Consider the following 21,145-nt stretch of genomic DNA (forward strand, 5'->3'; position numbering starts at 1 on the left):
CCTCCCGCACAAGCTCAGGCTCCTTCCCCCCCAGCGAGGTGACATTCCATGTCCCTAGAGCCAGCCTAAGCATCCGGGGATCGGGCCGTTGAGGTCTCCACCTTCGTCCGCCACCCAATCCTCTTTGCACCGGTCCCTCACGGTTCCCCCTGCAGGTGGTGGGTCCACTGGGGGATGGCCTCGCGTCTCTCGTTCGGGCTTGGCCCGGCCGGGTCCCGCGAGGAGCAACCCGGCCACCAGGCGCTCTCCGATGAGTCCCGACCCCAGGCCTGGCTCCAGGGTGGGACCCCGGCTCCGCCGTACCGGGCGACGTCACGTGCCTCGATATTGTGTTTTTCATGAGGGGTTCTTGAACCATTCTTTGTCTGACCCATCACCTAGAACCTGTTTGCCATGGGAGACCCTACCAGGGGTTACTGAACTTTATTAAAGTTATTTTAGTAGTGTATAAATTGTAATGTTAACCAGCTCATTTGGCCGTATTTGCAATAAAAAAAAAAAACATGAGTCAAACAGAAGACATCAGGGACCATTATAGCAAATGTACGTACATCTATGAGATAGATTTGAATTTATGCACAAAACGTGAGGCACTGGTATTATAGGCCTTTAAATTCAGAAATTTTACCTTGGGCCCCACACTATACACTGTAAAAAAAATTTTTTAAATAAGATTTCAGGAGGGCACTTTTTTTTCCAAAGGATAAAAGGGCAGGTGCTCTAGCACCACGTAGCGTCTATCTGTGCACGTTCCTGCATGTAGGTCAAGAACTTCAGATTGTACTACTACTGATGTGTAACAGCAACTTTACTATGAAGTACATAGAGTACTTCATAGTAAAGTTGCTGTTCAGAATCAGCATGGAATCAGAATATCCTTTATTGTCATTAGTTGTCATAAGTACAACGTAATTGATAAAGTACAGGGACAAGGTACTCGACCGGAAAAGGGTGGCTTGTCCTCTTCAGGTTGGAGGGGAGTTCCTGCCTCAAGTGGAGGAGTTTAAGTATCTCGGGGTCTTGTTCACAAGGGGGGGAAGAATGGAGCGGGAGATCGACAGACGGATCGGTGTGGCTTCCACAGTAATGGGGGCGCTGTGCCGGTCCGTTGTGGTAAAGAGAGAGCTGAGCCGAAAAGCAAAGCTCTCAATTTACCGGTTGGTCTACGTTCCTACCCTCACCTATGGCCATGAACTTTGGGTCATGACCGAAAGAACGAGATCTTGGATACAAGCAACTGAAATGAGCTTCCTCCGTAAGGTGGCCGGGCACTCCCTTAGAGATAGGGTGAGGAGCTCGGCCATCCGGGAGGAGCTCGGAGTAGAGCCGCTGCTCCTCCACATCGAGAGGAGCCAGTTGAGGTGGCTCGGGCATCTATACCAGATGCCTCCTGGACGCCTTCCTCAGGAGGTGTTCCAGGCACGTCCCACCGGGAGGAGGCCCAGGACATGCTGGAGGGACTATGTCTCTCTGCAGGCCTGGGAACGCCTTGGGCTCCCCCTGGAGGAACTGGAGGAGGTTTCTGGAGAGAGGGACGTCTGGGCGTCTCTGCTGAGTCTGCTGCCCCTGCGACCCGGTCCCGGATAAGCGGAAGACGACGAGTACGAGTACGACAAACAGGCTTGAAACTGTTTAAGATTAGCAAGAGGTTAAACTAAGTAAATGAATTAATAATTAACTAATTTATCAATGAACAAATAGAGTAAACTGATTTGCATTAATACAAAGGAAGTATCGTACAATTGAAGAAATGTAGAGTGCCTTCCAAAAATATCCATGCCCCTAGTATCTTACACATTTTGTAACCCTTACAATCACATTTAATTGATTTTACTGGGGTTTAATGTTTTAGACCAAGACACAGTGGAGCATAATTGTGAAGTGGAAGGACAATGATTTCGTACAAAAAATGTTTTTTTACCACCAGCTTTGCACCTCTAGGAACAAAACCTTTGGCCAGTTCTTTGCAAAACAGCTCAACCTTTCTCAGACTTGATGGGAGCCTCTGTAAACATCAACTTTTAAGTCACAGATTCTCAGTTGGAGTTAGGTCTGTGCTTTGACTAGGCCATTCTAACAGATGAATATAAGTTGTGAAAACCTTTTATTTTTCTTCCTCTTCAGATATGCACTATTATGCATTGATCCCAACCCCAATAAAGCACATTAAAGTTTGTTTGAAACGTCACAAAATGTGGAAATGTATGAAACTGGATTCCAACTCTATCGTGGGTTTATTTTGACATACAGTACAGACATATTTTCAGTTGTTTCACACTTTTTTGTTCAGTATATAATTCCACATGTGTTAATTCATAGTTTTGATGCCTTCAGTGTGAAGCTACAATATTCATAGTCATGAAAATAAAGAAAACTCTTTGAATGAGAAGGTGTGTCCAAACTTTTGGTCTGTACTGTACATGATGGCGGTAAAAAAAATGATGCACAAAGTGTCTCAGAAGTCCACATGTTCCTTTGACAAGAAGCATGGAGAGGAACAAACACCTTATCAGGGGGGCTGCCATCTACACTTGTAGCATTGAGAAAACCACTTAGATCCTTCAGCAACAACCCTGATGAAGGCCAGAAGCCAAAAGGAATCAATCTGTTAGTCGTTTTCTCAATACAAGTGTGGCTGGTGTCCTCAACTGATCATGAATTTAGCAGTAGATACTGAGGATAAATGGGATTTTAAGGAATCCTGTTCAAATCTGGAACATTTGAAAACCTCAAGCCTTGAGCAACACACTGCTGCCATCTTGAAACAAGGTGGTGATGTTGCATTGATCAACAGATCAGATGAACATTTTGTATCCTGAGCAAACAGCTTTATTAGTTGATCATTCCTGTGTGAGGATACAGTGATGTTACTGCAGCCTTGCAGATTTTTGTTTGGCATTTCAGAACCAGTTTTGGAACCACAGGTCCAGTTCAACCTTAATTTCCAGCTGTCTAAAGTTCAATGGTAGTAAAATGGACTATTCGCATTCCACCAGTAAGCAAAATACTAAAATACTGATGGCTCAAATGTTCAAATCAAGGTGTGATGTGGTAACATACAAACATGTCAGCTGCAAATAAATCAACATAAAACCACTGCATTCATTAGGCATTATTAGTCATTTATCCTTCAATGATAGAGGGAAAACAGTCTGGAATAATAACCTCCCTATACTAAGTTTTATTTGTTCCCATATTTATCTTGCTTACATCTAAAAGCCACAGGACACTGGTTATTGAGGACTGATCTGGTATAAATCAAAGCATGTTGGAATGGTCCAAATTCCAAACTTAAATGCAACTGAGAATCTAAAAATTGATGTTCACAGAGGCTCTAAATCTGAGCTTCAGCCATTTTGCAAAAAATAGGCAGAAATTTCATTCTGAGATGCGAAGCTGATAGAAACATCCCCCACCAGAGTTACTGCTGTAATTACAGTAAAAACACGATTCAGCAAAGAACTGACGCAGGAGGGTTGAATTCAAACGCATGCCCACAGGACACCGAAGACCCGCCATTCTCTTCCTTCCACTTCTCAAATATGCACTACTCTGTTCATTTATTGCATAAAAACTTCATTATATTGAAGTTTGGGGTTGCAGCACAAAACAAAAATGTGGAAAATGTTTAAGGGTTGTGAATAAAACTGCAACCCTGTAGCTCAGGCTGAAACCAGCATCTGGGTTCCAAACTATGTAGCTGAAAGACGCAGCATGAATCTTTCGTATGTTTGCCTTCAGTATTCCCATTTTATTCATTCAATTATATTTTCACAGCTTTCTGAGTTTTCTACAGCAGCTTATCTCCAACATTTAGAGCTGCTCTTCACTTTTTGATATTCATTTTAAAAGCAGCAGCAACCATGTTGTTCCTACATGGTGAAGCCCTCAGCAAAGTGGGCTCTGACCCACATTCTCTTTAAAAAGGGTTTTATTAGGAACATGGACAAATGGAGCATGTGTGTTTTTTAACACATCTCTTATCAAGCCTGATGCACAAGAAAAACAACTACTATTACTATACTACTTAAATGGCAAGCCAACCCCGAGAAAACACATGGCTGATCGTGTGAAAATAAAAAGTTCTTAAGATAAATTGCGTGGGATGAAGAAGACGGTGTTGTGAAAGCAGGTTAATGGACAGTCCGTGCGGGCGCTTCCTGCTTCGCTCATGCTTAACTCCATACGTGCTTGTTTCATCACATGCTCTTTCATGACTAATTCAAGTAAACACGCCTGAGGAATAAACGCTCACTGTTAAAGGCTTTTAATACATCTCAACCACAATAACCCAAACGACACAGCACAGCAGGTGGACGACAAAAAACATCCAGACACATTAGAACAAATAATATCTGGCTGCAAAGAAAACCATAAAACTTAAAACTGCTTCTGAATTAATTTGCATAAACAATGATCTAAAATATAACCAGATAAACAGTCATATATGGTGTCTTTTTTATGATGCTGTCTCATGCAAGTCTTTTTTAAATCTTTTATTCTTTGCTAGATCAATAAATGCAACAAATTTTTTAAAATTAAACTGCTTTTCCAAACTCCAACATGTGACCTTGGGGGATTTCTAACTCTAAAACAAAAACCAGTGTAGAGTGTTTCTGTTACAAAACAACGCGGTGTGAATAGATCGTATTGTTTTTTTTAATGTGTTGTCCTGGGGAGGGATCATATGCCGTACAGAAGGTAGGTGTTGTTTCGGATGGTGTTGAGCACCGTGGCCTCGTCCTCCCCCTTCAGCCAGCTCAGCTCATGTAGCGTGTGGATCCCCATTCCTGGGTGGGAAAACCGGCACACGTCTTTGCCGACCTGTTGGAACCAAGATTCAAAATAGAAGAGAACAGTAACTGTGTAAAATACAAGATCAGTGGTGCAGGAGACCATCTGTATTGTGAGCCTTGCTGTGGAAATAGTTTCCATCACAGCATATCTACAAAGGTGGATAAATCTCACTAATTATGGAAGCAAATCGTTACCATATTTCAAATGAAAAAGCATTTTCAGAAATGCTTTTTCATTTTAAGAATTTCATTTATGAGTCAAACAATGCAGCCACATTCTTAAAATGAAAAAGCATTTCTGAAAATGCTTTTTCATTTGAAATATGGTAACGATTTGCTTCCATAACTAATGACTACGTTATTGTTAATATTAATACTACAGGAATGCATCCACCATATCAATGAGTATTAAAAAAGCAGCATAATGGTGAGCAGAGTAAGAATAAGAATCTAAATTAATAGAGTTTTAACAGAATTTGAAGCAGGTGAAGCTAAAACTATGCCACTCGAGTTCTGGATAGAGCATTTTTACAAAAAAGGTTTTTCATCTTAAATGCAAAATGTTCTTTCAGCAAATGGCATGTTTTTCTGGATTTAGCTTTTCCACAAATGAAAAGCTAAATCCAATTAAGGACTTTAAGGTTTTAAGTAAGATAGCCGAACCTTAATACAAATCACTGAAATTAGATACCGAAATGTCAGACAGAAAGCAGTGGCATTAATGATTTTTTTAAAACCAGAAAGCCATCAATGTTCCTAACTTTTCATATAAAACATGTTTTGGATTCCCTGATCCTCAGTTCAAACATACCTGTCTTGGCAGGAAATATGGTGCGTCGGTCTCCAAGACGATGCGGTCCAGAGGGATCTGGCGAACGGCGTTTCTAGCTTCCTTGGCCCTGGTGTACGTGACCAGTGCTGTGAAGCCCACATACAGGTTGGGGAACTCTGTCAGGAAGGGCTCGATCACCGAATAACTGTTTGTGAAACAGTGTCTGGGAAATACAACAGCATTTAAGACATTTCTCGCATTAAATACACATGGAAAGAAATTCAAATACACACAGCACGTAAGATTTTAGTGCTGAAATGTTCAAACTTTTATATTTGAAAGTTTACTAACTGGAAAATAATTTAGTGAACTAGTTACCAGAATTATTTTGCAGAAGGTTTCAAACTTGTTTCACTTTAAAACCTCAGCCAGATCAGTTAATGCTCACTATGACTGGATATTTACTGGAGCTGCACCATAAACTGAATCACAACTCCCAACACTATTTTAGTTTGTGCAGTATGGCAAGCAAAAAGGACAGGCCTGGGTGCAACTTCTGGAAGGCCAGAATATTTCAGGTGCCATGCATTCAAGTCCTGATTGTCAGTAGTACCGGTTCTTAACCAGCTGCATGGATGTTAACTGTGTCTTACGCCCACACCTGATATAAACCTACAAAATAAGATGCTAAAGCTCAGGGAGAGCTGAAATCGCTATCAATATGGTCGCCGCAATATTCAACAATTTCATGGTTTCCAAATATACAGCAGCTCTAGTACTTATCCCAATGAATTAGTGCAAAAGCAGAGAGTTTAGTAACAAGAGAAAGTAATTAAAATTAATTGAACCAACATGTTTGCTAACAGGTGTACACTGTATTAGGTGAGTGAAAATAAAAAAAAAAAGAGAAATTGGTCAGAATGATTTTATGGATGCTCTCTCACCTGTGAATTTTGTAATCTCTGGGCACACACTTCTTCATGATTTCCAGCAGGTCATCATCTGCATCCCTGCAGTGGATCACCAGAGGTTTCTGCATGGCCACGGCCAAACGCAGCTGACGTTCAAACACCTTTGCAGAGAAGCGTTATTGTGAACATTAGAAAACCCAAACTACACATTCACTATGAACCGATTTGTGACTGAAGCCAGTCTAAGTTTGGGTAAAAAGTAGGTGGACATAAAAAAAATATTTCGCTGCAGAGGACAAACAGGGGTTGGACAATGAAACTGAAACACCTGTCATTTTAGTGTGGGAGGTTTCATGGCTAAATTGGACCAGCCTGGTAGCCAGTCTTCATTGATTGCACATTGCAACAGTAAGAGCAGAGTGTGAAGGTTCAATTAGCAGGGTAAGAGCACAGTTTTGCTCAAAATATTGAAATGCACACAACATTATGGGTGACATACCAGAGTTCAAAAGAGGACAAATTGTTGGTGCACGTCTTGCTGGCGCATCTGTGACCAAGACAGCAAGTCTTTGTGATGTATCAAGAGCCACGGTATCCAGGGTAATGTCAGCATACCAGCAAGAAGGATGAACCACATCAAACAGGATTAACTGCGGACGCAAGAGGAAGCTGTCTGAAAGGGATGTTCGGGTGCTAACCCGGATTGTATCCAAAAAACATAAAACCACGGCTGCCCAAATCACGGCAAAATTAAATGTGCACCTCAACTCTCCTGTTTCCACCAGAACTGTCCGTCAGGAGCTCCACAGGGTCAATATACGCGGCCGGGCTGCTATAGCCAAACCTTTGGTCACTCATGCCAATGCCAAACGTCGGTTTCAATGGTGCAAGGAGCGCAAATCTTGGGCTGTGGACAATGTGAAACATGTATTGTTCTCTGATGAGTCCACCTTTACTGTTTTCCCCACTTTCGGAAGAGTTACTGTGTGGAGAAGCCCCAAAGAAGCGTACCACCCAGACTGTTGCAAGCCCAGAGTGAAGCATGGGGGTGGATCAGTGATGGTTTGGGCTGCCATATCATGGCATTCCCTTGGCCCAATACATGTGCTAGATGGGCGCGTCACTGCCAAGGACTACTGAACCATTCTTGAGGACCATGTGCATCCAATGGTTCAAACATTGTATCCTGAAGGCGGTGCCGTGTATCAGGATGACAATGCACCAATACACACAGCAAGACTGGTGAAAGATTGGTTTGATGAACATGAAAGTGAAGTTGAACATCTCCCATGGCCTGCACAGTCACCAGATCTAAATATTATTGAGCCACTTTGGGGTGTTTTGGAGGAGCGAGTCAGGAAACGTTTTCCTCCACCAGTATCACGTAGTGACCTGACCACTATCCTGCAAGAAGAATGGCTTAAAATCCCTCTGAACATTGTGCAGGACTTGTATATGTAATTCCCAAAACGAATTGACGCTGTATTGACCGCAAAAGGAGGCCCTACATCATACTAATAAATGATTGTGGTCTAAAATCAGGTGTTTCAGTTTCATTGTCCAACCCCTGTAACTTAGAGCTTACTTGTTTTTGCCTTGAAGAGTCAGTGGAGTTTTTGTGGGAATAATCCAGCCCCATTTCACCAAACGCCACCGCTTTTGGATGCCTCATTGCCATTAGTATATTGTTTTCCTGAATGTTTGAGTAACCTTTGGCAAAATGTGGGTGGCAGCCAAATGCCCCCCACACCATGTCTTCAGAAAGCAAACCTTCCCACAAGGCCTCCTTCACCATGATATGTGGGTTGCAGAAGTCCGTAATGCAGCCTTGAAACTTGGGACTGAAGCTGCTGCTGTAATGCTGCCGGAAGCTGCCAAATGTTCCTCTGAATCCCAGTTTTCCATAGAGCATGTCCAGATGACAATGTGTGTCGATGAAGCCAGCCGGACTGTTGCAGTCAGGGTAACTGGTCCACAGAGGGTCAGCTCCCAAGGATATCCTTCTGGTGGAGGTGAAACTGTGAGATACGGAGGTAGGAGGATAACGCATAGAAGAGAAACAGTCGCTTTGTCTGCGTGGCACTCCAGAATTCATGGGAAAGTTAGATACTCTTTCAGATGAACACAGTGGCAGAGAAAACGGATCCAATGAATTGGCCTGGACGGATGAGTGAAAATTCTCAGCCCCGAAAGGATTTAAAGGCTTCATTTTTGGTTGGTTGGGCTGCATGAATGAAACATAAGCCGTCCTTTTTTCTGGTAGGAAATATGACTCTGTGTCCTCGGCAGCTGCCTGCGTGGTTCCAGTGTCCTCAACACTGGGTAAAGAACAGGCCGAAGATATTGTTGCCCCCTGAGAAGTTAAACGAGTCCGACTCTGCAGGTTGTTTTGTTGAGTGGGAAATCTAGGCGAAGGGCCTGAAATATACTCCAGCTCAGGGACTGACAGTCCAAAGTATTCAACTTCAGCTTCATTCTCAGAGGGAAGTAATTTTCCATGGGGGCTGGTCTCCAAAAAAACAGGCTCCTGAATCAAATAAAATACAACAAACATCAGTCTCCCTTCACCATGTCTCACAAGTTTCATAACATCTATCACATTTTATGGTGACATTTTCCTGAGTTTTGCACAGAGAAAAGCATTCATACCCCTTTAAACCGTCTACATTAAATCAAGTTACAGCCACAAACTTTAGTGTATTTTATTGTGACTTTATATAATAGACCAACATAATTATATAGACCAAGGAACATAGTGGACAGGATAGAGAGAAAGTTGTAGACCAGGGTTTGGTTACAAACAAAATTGCCCCTTTTCCACTGAAAGCTCCAGGATTTAAAGTTCCAGGATTTGTTTTACCCGGGTAAAAATATCTCAAGCTCCGAGCATTATTCTGAGAAGCAGCCATCAGACCAATGGCAACTGTGCTGTAGTGCTTTTCTTCAGTGACAGGAAGGTGGCTCCGAATGGAGGATGGAGCTCAATAAAGCGAAATCCTGAACAAAAACCTGTTAAGGTCTGCAGAACGCTTGAGACTGGGATAGAGGTTCACCTTCCACCAAGACAATGAGCCTAAACAAATAGGACCGCAGCTACAAACGAATAGCTTTGATCAAACCAAAACCCATGTTTTAGAATGGCCTAGTCAAAGTCCAGGGCTAAGAAAAATTTGGAGTCTGAAGCAAGACCTATAAATTACGGTTCACAGATTCTCTCCATCACCAATCTGGCTGAACTTGAGCTATTGAACGAAAAAGAACAGGCAAAGATCTGTTGTCTTTAGATGTGCAAAGCTGGCAAGCAAACATAACCCAACAGACTTTAACAGGCTGTAAGCTGCAGTTAAAGGGGATTCTACAAAGTATTGACTCAGGCCCACAAACATATGTAAGCCACACCTTCCAGCTTTGTATTAGTAAAAAACGTATTTCATTTTTCTTTTTACTTCACAAACATGCAATATTTCGTGTTAACTTATGATATGAAATCCTAATAAAAATCTAACCTAATAAAATCCAAATTTCTGGTTGTAATGTGACAAAAGGAGGAAAAAGTTCAAAGGATATGAATACCTTTGCAAGGCACTGTTTTTACAAACTCTATGGAGTTAAAGATTGGATTTTTTAAAGATTTTAAGTATTAAAACTGAGAGCTAATAGGCCACTTAATGGTTCTTATTTGTGAATTATTTAAAAAGACAGATTTCTTGGCAACAGCAGACTTACCCTTGCATCTGTTGTTGACTCTGAGCTGTACCTTTGTGACTGTGTATCCTCAAACACCCGAACAGGACAGCTGAGGTCCTCACTGAGAGCTGCAACATCCTCATAGTCGCCAGGACTGTTCAAGTAGCTGTTTCTAGCCACATCACTGTCAAAATGATGTGCACTTTGCTCCTCGGTCTGTACAGGCGCAGGTACAAAGGGAAACGAGCTGCTCTGAGACACAGGGCTTTCAGTGGTGCTAATACTTGCTCTTGTCCTGCCGACAGCTGCAACCAGTGCCATCTGGCAGATAGCCCTTGACCCCTCCTCCGGTGTCCTCTCGTTCTTCTTCAAGATGAAAGTGTGATGTGAAGTTGGGGATACTTGCTGACTTGTTGGAGATTCTTCTTGCTGGAGTATTTTTTCTGTAGAGGAGCTCTGAGGAAAATAAAAACAAATTGGTATTTTCTCATCAGCATAAATTCATCTCAACTTCTTTATTTGAAACGCAAACCTAAACACCCACAAGGAAATGATCATGATTACAAGTCAGGTATAACAGACAAGAGAATAATAACCTTAATGTTTTTTAAAGTCTCTGAATTTTTCCTGGAGAGTTTTCTCAGCTTGGCTTTGCCTGCAGATGGCGCCCTTTCCCAGAGCATCTCTGCTTTTCTTTTAGGAGTGCTCAGACTCAACGCTCCAAAGCGCTCCGATCCTGGAGAGTCGCTGGAGGGGAAAGCACTTGACTCTTCATGTCTTGGCGTACTGTGGTGAGAAGGGGTACTCATGTAAGCATTGCGCTGACAAGCTTCTTTGGATGATGCGGCAGCAGTCTGTAGCCACTTGAAGGACACTTTCTTTCTGGTGTTGTCCATCTCTTACTGCAGATCCTCACCTAACACAGAGAAAAAATAAGCAGTCTTGAACTTCACATTATAAACACTTTAAAATACATTTAGGAACCTTTAGTAATTCCCAAGGACTTGAATGTACATGTATTGTTATAAAAAAATATTTCACTACATATCTAATTTTAAAAGCCTTTTGATTTAGAGACATGTTAAAGTTAACTTGGTGAATGCACCGGAGCGCCTTGTTCACTAGTTTTCTATGCACGTGATGAGTATTACCAAAGAGTACCGAACTGGTATTTTATTTACCATTTTATGTTGTATAAAACAAAGCGTTGCTGTCTAACTTATTAGTCAGACATTTTCCTAAAGACATATGGTTCTATAGATGCATAGCCTTGAAATAAATTCTAATTTGTAAATGTATTGATTTGTGTATTTAATAAATTACTTGTACCCCATGTGTACTATTTAGGTGGGAAGCTTTTCAGTTTGGAGCATTTTTAAAGTCAAGCAAACTGCCTTTAGCATGTTTTATATTCTATATCTGCTATATGAAGGTACATAACCTCTAAATGTTTAGTCTGTTTTTTTCCTTTCATGTGTAATATTTTAAAATATGTTTTATGATTAAATAAATAAAACCTTCACACTGGACTTAAGGCAATTTGTATTTTATACCTCTCTGTTCTTCCTTCAGCCTCTGGAACCTTGTTTCCAATTTAAACTCAACATTTAATCTCATCTTAAAAGAAGACTTTGGATCACTACTTTTTCCCTCGTTGGCCAAGGTAGGATGCTTCAGACTTAAATTTCTGGCTCCAGGGTGGCTTAAAACAATGAACGCACCAGCTGTGGCCTATGTTCTGGATACATCCGTTATTTTGGTTTCCCAGCTGCGTCTGCACTTTTTTATACCACACATTTTTCCTTCCACTCAACTTTCCATTAGTATGCTTGGGTACAGCACTCTGAACAGCAAGCTTCTTTAGCAATGACTTTTATGGCTGTAAAGGACATATATGCTTGACAACTATAAAGTCTGTGTTTAAAAATCTCAGTTTTATTATGTAATATTCAGATTTTCCAAGAAACTGAATTTGGGAAATTTGATAGCTGTAGCCCATAATCAACAACATTAACTCACAACAAATACTCACTTAAAATAAATCACTCTTATCAAACAAACTACTGAATTGATCTTAAGGGATGCACCTGCAAGCATGACAATGTTGAAAATGATCTAATCCAAGATGGTTTCGAATAATCATTCTGAAGATCACAAATTGTAGTTTTAAGTTTCTGGACTTAGGTGTAGAAGTAATGTTCATGTCGGGCAATTTTAGTGTTGTACAGGTCCTTCTCAAAATATTAGCATATTGTGATAAAGTTAATTATTTTCCATAATGTCATGATGAAAATTTAACATTCATATATTTTAGATTCATTGCACACTAACTGAAATATTTCAGGTCTTTTATTGTCTTAATACGGATGATTTTGGCATACAGCTCATGAAAACCCAAAATTCCTATCTCACAAAATTAGCATATTTCATCCGACCAATAAAAGAAAAGTGTTTTTAATACAAAAAACGTCAACCTTCAAATAATCATGTACAGTTATGCACTCAATACTTGGTCGGGAATCCTTTGGCAGAAATGACTGCTTCAATGCGGCGTGGCATGGAGGCAATCAGCCTGTGGCACTGCTGAGGTCTTATGGAGGCCCAGGATGCTTCGATAGCGGCCTTTAGCTCATCCAGAGTGTTGGGTCTTGAGTCTCTCAACGTTCTCTTCACAATATCCCACAGATTCTCTATGGGGTTCAGGTCAGGAGAGTTGGTAGGCCAATTGAGCACAGTGATACCATGGTCAGTAAACCATTTACCAGTGGTTTTGGCACTGTGAGCAGGTGCCAGGTCGTGCTGAAAAATGAAATCTTCATCTCCATAAAGCTTTTCAGCAGATGGAAGAATGAAGTGCTCCAAAATCTCCTGATAGCTAGCTGCATTGACCCTGCCCTTGATAAAACACAGTGGACCAACACCAGCAGCTGACACGGCAACCCAGACCATCACTGACTGTGGGTTCTTGACACTGGACTTCTGGCATTTTGGCATTTCCTTCTCCCCAGTCTTCCTCCAGACTCTGGCACCTTGATTTCCGAATGACATGCAGAATTTGCTTTCATCCGAAAAAAGTACTTTGGACCACTGAGCAACAGTCCAGTGCTGCTTCTCTGTAGCCCAGGTCAGGCGCTTCTGCCGCTGTTTCTGGTTCAAAAGTGGCTTGACCTGGGGAATGCGGCACCTGTAGCCCATTTCCTGCACACGCCTGTGCACGGTGGCTCTGGATGTTTCTACTCCAGACTCAGTCCACTGCTTCCGCAGGTCCCCCAAGGTCTGGAATCGGCCCTTCTCCACAATCTTCCTCAGGGTCCGGTCACCTCTTCTCGTTGTGCAGCGTTTTCTGCCACACTTTTTCCTTCCCACAGACTTCCCACTGAGGTGTCTTGATACAGCACTCTGGGAACAGCCTATTCGTTCAGAAATTTCTTTCTGTGTCTTACCCTCTTGCTTGAGGGTGTCAATAGTGGCCTTCTGGACAGCAGTCAGGTCGGCAGTCTTACCCATGATTGGGGTTTTGAGTGATGAACCAGGCTGGGAGTTTTAAAGACCTCAGGAATCTTTTGCAGGTGTTTAGAGTTAACTCGTTGATTCAGATGATTAGGTTCATAGCTCGTTTAGAGACCCTTTTAATGATATGCTAATTTTGTGAGATAGGAATTTTGGGTTTTCATGAGCTGTATGCCAAAATCATCTGTATTAAGACAATAAAAGACTTGAAATATTTCACTTAGTGTGCAATGAATCTAAAATATATGAATGTTAAATTTTCATCACGACATTATGGAAAATAATGAACTTTATCACAATATGCTAATATTTTGAGAAGGACCTGTATATTTTGCACTAGAAGCTGAGCTAATGCATCCCTGCTACTAAAAAGCAAACAACAGAATACTAGTGAATGAAGCACAATTCAAGAAGAAAATCGTAGGCCAACTTATTGTCTGTCTATAGCGTTAGGATTTCAACAGGACTGGAAAAAATGTTTAAAGCGGGTAATTTAAAATACAAAAGTAATTTCACCCATACTTCAGTTTCATTAAGTAAATACGTCGTGTTAAACGTACTGTGTAGAGCTGTATGATAAGAATTAGCCGCCTCGGAAGTAAAAAAGAACAAGTTTAGATGCTAATTAGCTCTTTCACTTTTCTCCGGCTAACCCCTACCTAGCTAGGAAACTTATTTTACTGCTTCGTACAAACTAAACTAAAATGAATTAAGGGTTTCGAGCTTGAGAAAACACGCGGAATGTCCCCTTTATCAGTGTAGCTTAATGCGTATGTTTATATGAAGAGATACAAATAGAGTTTATGAACTTGGCGCTTTTTATAGATGAGGTGTTTCGTTACCTTTTTCTCTAAAAGCGGCAGGATTGACTCAAGCTGGGCGGGAGGTCAACGGACGTTAGCGGATCAACTACCGGGGTTTGCTAGCATTTAACCGACTTAACCTAAAGAGAGAGCAAAGAGAAAACGCGTTACAGGGAAAAAACAAACATTCAGATGTCTTGTTTACTCAAAAGTTTATTTTAAAACGTACCCCAATACGGAGAAGACTTTTTACCACACAGCCTGCTTTGAACTCTCATTCGCAATCGAGTAATCAAATCTCGCGAGAAAACATCTATCCATGGGATTTTGTTCATTCCTTATTTTCCTCCAGCTGCAACAAGACAGTTTATATTTAAATAACAAGAGAAACTTAAGGTCAGTATCGCGCTTTAAAAGAAACATTTACTATTTATTTGAAATGAAATGTTTTAAAAATCAAAGCAGATTTATGATCATTTTCAAACAACAAAATAGCACTGATCATTGTCAAACTTAAATTAATACATCACCCTTCTGTTGCTTTTTTTTTACTGACCTAAGATTCAATAGTTTTGCTGAACGGTTTGAGGAATAGATTGTTTATAAATTTACAAATGTAAAACCAGAAAATGCTCCATACATTTGATTTCAGCACCCTGAGCCCCTTCAATACTTTTTTGTTTTTGCAATTTCAGTTGTGTCTTGTGAAGTTCAATTTCATAGTTTTGCAACAGATTTTCAATTGGATTTAGTTATGGGCTTTGACTGGGTCATTCTAACACGTTAATGTGCTCTGATCTAAATTATTCCATTGGTACTCTGACGGTATGTTTAGGGTCAGTGTCGTCTTTTAGCCCTGGTCAGGTTTTCTTTCAGGAATGCCCTGTGTTGAACTCCACTCATACACTAAGCTTTGCTGCTTGAGAAAAGCATCCCCACAGCATGATGCTGCCACCACAATGTTTTACTAGGGGGTGGCATGGTACAGTTAGTTTTACACCAGTTTTTGCCTGAAGGACAAAAAATATTTTGGTCTCATTTGACTGTAGCGCCTTCTTTCACATGTTTGCTGTGTTCCATACATAGGTTGAGATGAACTATAAACACGACCTCCTATTACAGTCTCTCAGTAAAGGCTTTTTTTTTCTTTTCACTTCTGTATAAAGGCAGGATTTGTGGAGAGCATGACTTAACAATTGTCCATTTCACAGGTTCTTCCACCTGAGCAGTGGATCCCCGAAGCTCCTCCTGAGTTACCATGGGTGTCTTGCCTTTTTCTCTACTTAGTGTTCTCCTTTTCCATCTACTCAGCTTAGGTTAATGGCCATGTCTTATTAGATTATCATTTTTTCTCCACCCTTTTCATTTTCAGAATACAGACTGAGATACAGTGAGATATTGATTTATAAGGTAAACTTCTCTACAACTTTCCCCTTGACAGCTGTTCGGCCTTCACAGACCAGCTATATTTATATGGAGAGTAATAAGAGCTGGAATCTATTCACTTAGATAACGTAGGCCAGTAAGATGCTATTTATTTAATTTAGCAGTGTCAGCATAACTGGGGCTGGATACAAATGCACACCACATTTGTCAGTGTCAAAACTGCAATAAACTACATCAAAGTTTGAGTTTGTAACATGACTAAATATGTAAAGTTTGAGGAGTATGAATACAGTACAGTCTACTCTTACTTTTTGATCTTTATAGTTTTTCACCTTTGTAAGTACTTATATGCTTCCATTTGCCTTTTACTTTGCTGCTGACGCACCTGAATAACCCCAGTGTGGGACAATGAACGATATTTTTATTCTATTCTATTTTATTCTGTTCTGATACTTTTGCACATCACTGTAATGCACCTTAGTGTAAAATTTAAAGTAATACAAATGGAAAATATAGTTAAAATATATCTTGGGCTGCACCTGAGCCTTACAGCAAGAAGGTCCCGGGTACAAATCCCTGCCTGCACTCTTTCTGCATGGAGTTTGAATGTGTGGGTTTTCTCGAGGTACTCCGGCTTTCTCCCACAGTCCAAACTGTTAATTGGTTACTCTAAATTGCCCTTAGGTAACGAGTGTGTGTATGTGTGTGTTTGCATTGTTGTTTGTCCTGAGTATATCTGTGTTGCCCTGGGACAGATTGATGACCTGTCCAGGGTTTACTCCAGGAACCAGTGATCCTACAAGGAGAAGCGAGTAGAGACAAGGAATGGATATATCTATCAATCACACATACTTAACTTTACTGTTGTTTCCTTATTTTGTTAACCACATTATTAATAAAAAATAAAAATGTTAAAAACAAACATGATTTATGTTTTTAGAGAAATGGGAAAAGGCAAAGCCTACAGAGCTGCTGCAAATGTCCAATGATGAGAACAACAGGCTTAAGACAAAACTATTAAGAAGTTACTTACTTAAAAAATACATTAAACTTTTAACTGGTCATTATACATCTAAACATTGTGAGTAATAAAGTAAATTATGAACAAATAATAATCTGTCTTAATGTAGAGCCAATAGGAATACACACTATCACAGCACATAAGTCAAAAGAAAATTTTATTTATTTTAGAAGATGGTAAGAATTAGGTCAAACGTGACTCTGCAGTCTTTATAAAAGTCACAACTAAAGCTGTCACACATTTTATTCATTTGGCCTTCTTTAAAATGTGAAGCATTAGCCTTAAAATGAAATTACACTGCAGGAATTGTTCCTTAGCATAGTTAAAAATGTGTAAAATAAACAAGCAGAAGAAAGATTAAAATTCACACCAGAGGAAGTTCTCTGTTACATTTTAGGTATTCTCAGAGGTGTTAAATGCAGCCATGCTGCATCTTTCACCTAGAAGAGAGTAAAAGAAACATGTTTATATCCTTTTTTTGTTTGTCACAGCATAATTTGTTCCTTCATAACACAATTTCCAACATAATTTTACAAGGGTTAACATTTCAAAATGTTTTAGAAGTGCAGTCACTCAATCAAAATATTGATCTTTGATTTTGGAGCATAGATTAATGCATCAAAATGATAGAGAACAATGTTTTTGTAGAATATTGATTATCTTGAAGAATTAACCTCAAATTTTGCAAACTGTTAAGTAACAGAGTTTATCTGAGAAACAGGAGCGGTTGTAAAAAAGATTTAGTGCCTAGATCTCACTGTTGCTCTTCACACACACTTGAGAATGTTACACCAAGCTGCTAAATACATGTGTTTCAGTCGGAGCTTGAATCCAGACTAACTTGATGCGCTCTTCCTCTCAACGAGCCAGTAGCAGAAGTTTCTCCTGGCCTGATAGTTGAAAACATTCCTGTACTGAGGCATGTTTTGGGGCAAAATGATGGTATTTGGTGTTCCTATTCAAAAAGATACACATTGTGAAGAGGTGGAAATGACATTTACTATAATTAGAAATGAGCTCCGCTGTAATGCGTACTGTGTACTCAGTTTGTGGAGGAAGAAGGATGGCCAGTTGCAGTTTCAGTAAGTGGATATGACAGGCTGACCGTGTTGTTCACATCGGGCTCAATTTCAAGTTTTGCATTCTCTGAGAAATGAAATACATAATTGTGAAAGCATTCCTTAAACATTTTCTCATGCACAAATCTGAATGTATTTTAATTGGGTTTAATTGTGTGTTATAGACCAAAGTTGTCCAAAATGCAACCTTGGGGTCATTTGTGGTCTTTGGAAGGATTTTGCGTGCCCTCATTTATTCCTCTTTACTACTTTGTGTTGGTCTGCAATAAAAAATCCCAGTTAAAAACACAGAGGTTTGTGGCTATAACACAACAAAATGTACAAATGTTTAGGGGTATGAGTACTTTGGCAAGGCAATGTTAAGCTAAATTTGAGTAACATGTTCCTTTGTTACACATAGAGAACAGAGCTTTGTCCAAGCTAAGTAATAAATTACTTTCCAAAAGTAAAGGCCTAAAAGCTTGTCATTTTTCACAAACCTGAATCTTTCAACAAGGCAGGTGGAATGGAAGACAGATAATCTGGAACCTGAGATGAAACAACTTTGCGTCATATGACAGACCTTATGATTTTGCAAAAATGCCCTTTTTGTGAACTCCAGTGATCCGTCAGGAGGTGTGGGAACATGACCGGGTGACTCCTGGGCCAAAACGTCTTGCTGATGAGGAAAACAGAAAAATTTATGAACGCCAGATGCCTGCAAAACACAAATACCGTATCTCTGTGCGAGACCCAGGGAACACTCTCTTCAGCAATCGAGGACTCACAGCTCCCACCTGAAACGACTTGAGTCCCATGGTTTCTTTCTTTCTCCTCTTTCTGGGTACATGATCCTGACAATGTCTCACACCTGGGTTACACACTCAAAGATGTGTTGTGTTAAAGAGCTGCTTAGCAACGAGACTGGCAGTGTTGCCCCCGCTGAGAAAACTGGAGCCAGCTATAATTTCAGGAGTTAACAAGTCACACCAACTGGGGCATCCTTGGCCAGTCTCACCGAGAGCTTGTAGAGCATGTTTGTGTCACTGTTAATTAGGAGGTCATTCTGATGGATTGCGAGACCTTTTTGGATTTTTTAAGGTTATATAATACAGAAAACAAATGTAATGCCGGATTTCATTATGTAACTACTATAAAAACAGAACAACAGCTTTAAATCCAGTTTCAAACAATTAACTATTAATAAAAAACAGTTTGTTGTAAGAACCTGGAGCACATCCCTTAATATAATAAAACTGTTGGGTTATTATATTAAAACAGTTGCCAAAAACAAAACAAACCTTAATATGTATAATAGGCATCCTGGTTCTATATTTTATATTAGCTTTCAGCTTTAATGATTCATTTGAACCGTTCTGAGAACACAACTTCAGCTACTTTTAAAATAAAAACAAGTTTGAACTGATTGTGAATTCTCTCTTATCCGCACACAATCAGGCTTACTGGGCTCGAATATATACTAGTCCTTCTCAAAATATTAGCATATTGTGATAAAGTTCATTATTTTCCATAATGTCATGATGAAAATTTAACATTCATATATTTTAGATTCATTGCACACTAACTGAAATATTTCAGGTCTTTTATTGTCTTAATACGGATGATTTTGGCATACAGCTCATGAAAACCCAAAATTCCTATCTCACAAAATTAGCATATTTCATCCGACCAATAAAAGAAAAGTGTTTTTAATACAAAAAACGTCAACCTTCAAATAATCATGTACAGTTATGCACTCAATACTTGGTCGGGAATCCTTTGGCAGAAATGACTGCTTCAATGCGGCGTGGCATGGAGGCAATCAGCCTGTGGCACTGCTGAGGTCTTATGGAGGCCCAGGATGCTTCGATAGCGGCCTTTAGCTCATCCAGAGTGTTGGGTCTTGAGTCTCTCAACGTTCTCTTCACAATATCCCACAGATTCTCTATGGGGTTCAGGTCAGGAGAGTTGGCAGGCCAATTGAGCACAGTGATACCATGGTCAGTAAACCATTTACCAGTGGTTTTGGCACTGTGAGCAGGTGCCAGGTCGTGCTGAAAAATGAAATCTTCATCTCCATAAAGCTTTTCAGCAGATGGAAGCATGAAGTGCTCCAAAATCTCCTGATAGCTAGCTGCATTGACCCTGCCCTTGATAAAACACAGTGGACCAACACCAGCAGCTGACACGGCACCCCAGACCATCACTGACTCTGGGTACTTGACACTGGACTTCTGGCATTTTGGCATTTCCTTCTCCCCAGTCTTCCTCCAGACTCTGGCACCTTGATTTCCGAATGACATGCAGAATTTGCTTTCATCCGAAAAAAGTACTTTGGACCACTGAGCAACAGTCCAGTGCTGCTTCTCTGTAGCCCAGGTCAGGCGCTTCTGCCGCTGTTTCTGGTTCAAAAGTGGCTTGACCTGGGGAATGCGGCACCTGTAGCCCATTTCCTGCACACGCCTGTGCACGGTGGCTCTGGATGTTTCTACTCCAGACTCAGTCCACTGCTTCCGCAGGTCCCCCAAGGTCTGGAATCGGCCCTTCTCCACAATCTTCCTCAGGGTCCGGTCACCTCTTCTCGTTGTGCAGCGTTTTCTGCCACACTTTTTCCTTCCCACAGACTTCCCACTGAGGTGCCTTGATACAGCGCTCTGGGAACAGCCTATTTGTTCAGAAATTTCTTTCTGTGTCTTACCCTCTTGCTTGAGGGTGTCAATAGTGGCCTTCTGGACAGCAGTCAGGTCGGCAGTCTTACCCATGATTGGGGTTTTGAGTGATGAACCAGGCTGGGAGTTTTAAAGGCCTCAGGAATCTTTTGCAGGTGTTTAGAGTTAACTGGTTGATTCAGATGATTAGGTTCATAGCTCGTTTAGAGACCCTTTTAATGATATGCTAATTTTGTGAGATAGGAATTTTGGGTTTTCATGAGCTGTATGCCAAAATCATCCGTATTAAGACAATAAAAGACCTGAAATATTTCAGTTAGTGTGCAATGAATCCAAAATATATGAATGTAAAATTTTTATCATTACATTATGGAAAATAATGAACTTTATCACAATATGCTAATATTTTGAGAAGGACCTGTATAGTCAATCGATCATTGTTTCTCAACAAGTTGTTTTCTGAAGCTGACAAGCTTCTTGCATAATTCTGGTAGAATATTTAACCACTATTTTCAGGTATGTTAGAGATGAG

General features: G+C 40.5%; 1 protein-coding gene across 1 annotated transcript; it reads right to left on the minus strand.

Annotated features, from left to right (window-relative positions):
• Positions 1–4,251: 4,251 nt before the first annotated feature.
• On the minus strand, positions 4,252–14,815 carry tatdn2 (TatD DNase domain containing 2). Its single transcript, XM_047346775.1, has 8 exons — positions 14,709–14,815; positions 14,519–14,619; positions 10,763–11,082; positions 10,206–10,622; positions 8,065–9,006; positions 6,513–6,640; positions 5,608–5,791; positions 4,252–4,824 (listed from the first exon to the last, which is right to left on the minus strand). The coding sequence occupies exons 3-8, from the start codon at positions 11,060–11,062 to the stop codon at positions 4,684–4,686; spliced, it is 2,112 nt and encodes a 703-aa protein (XP_047202731.1). The 5' UTR covers positions 11,063–11,082; positions 14,519–14,619; positions 14,709–14,815; the 3' UTR covers positions 4,252–4,683.
• Positions 14,816–21,145: the final 6,330 nt, after the last annotated feature.

The sequence above is a fragment of the Girardinichthys multiradiatus genome, chromosome 20, assembly GCF_021462225.1.
Source record: "Girardinichthys multiradiatus isolate DD_20200921_A chromosome 20, DD_fGirMul_XY1, whole genome shotgun sequence".
Lineage (NCBI taxonomy): Eukaryota > Metazoa > Chordata > Actinopteri > Cyprinodontiformes > Goodeidae > Girardinichthys > Girardinichthys multiradiatus.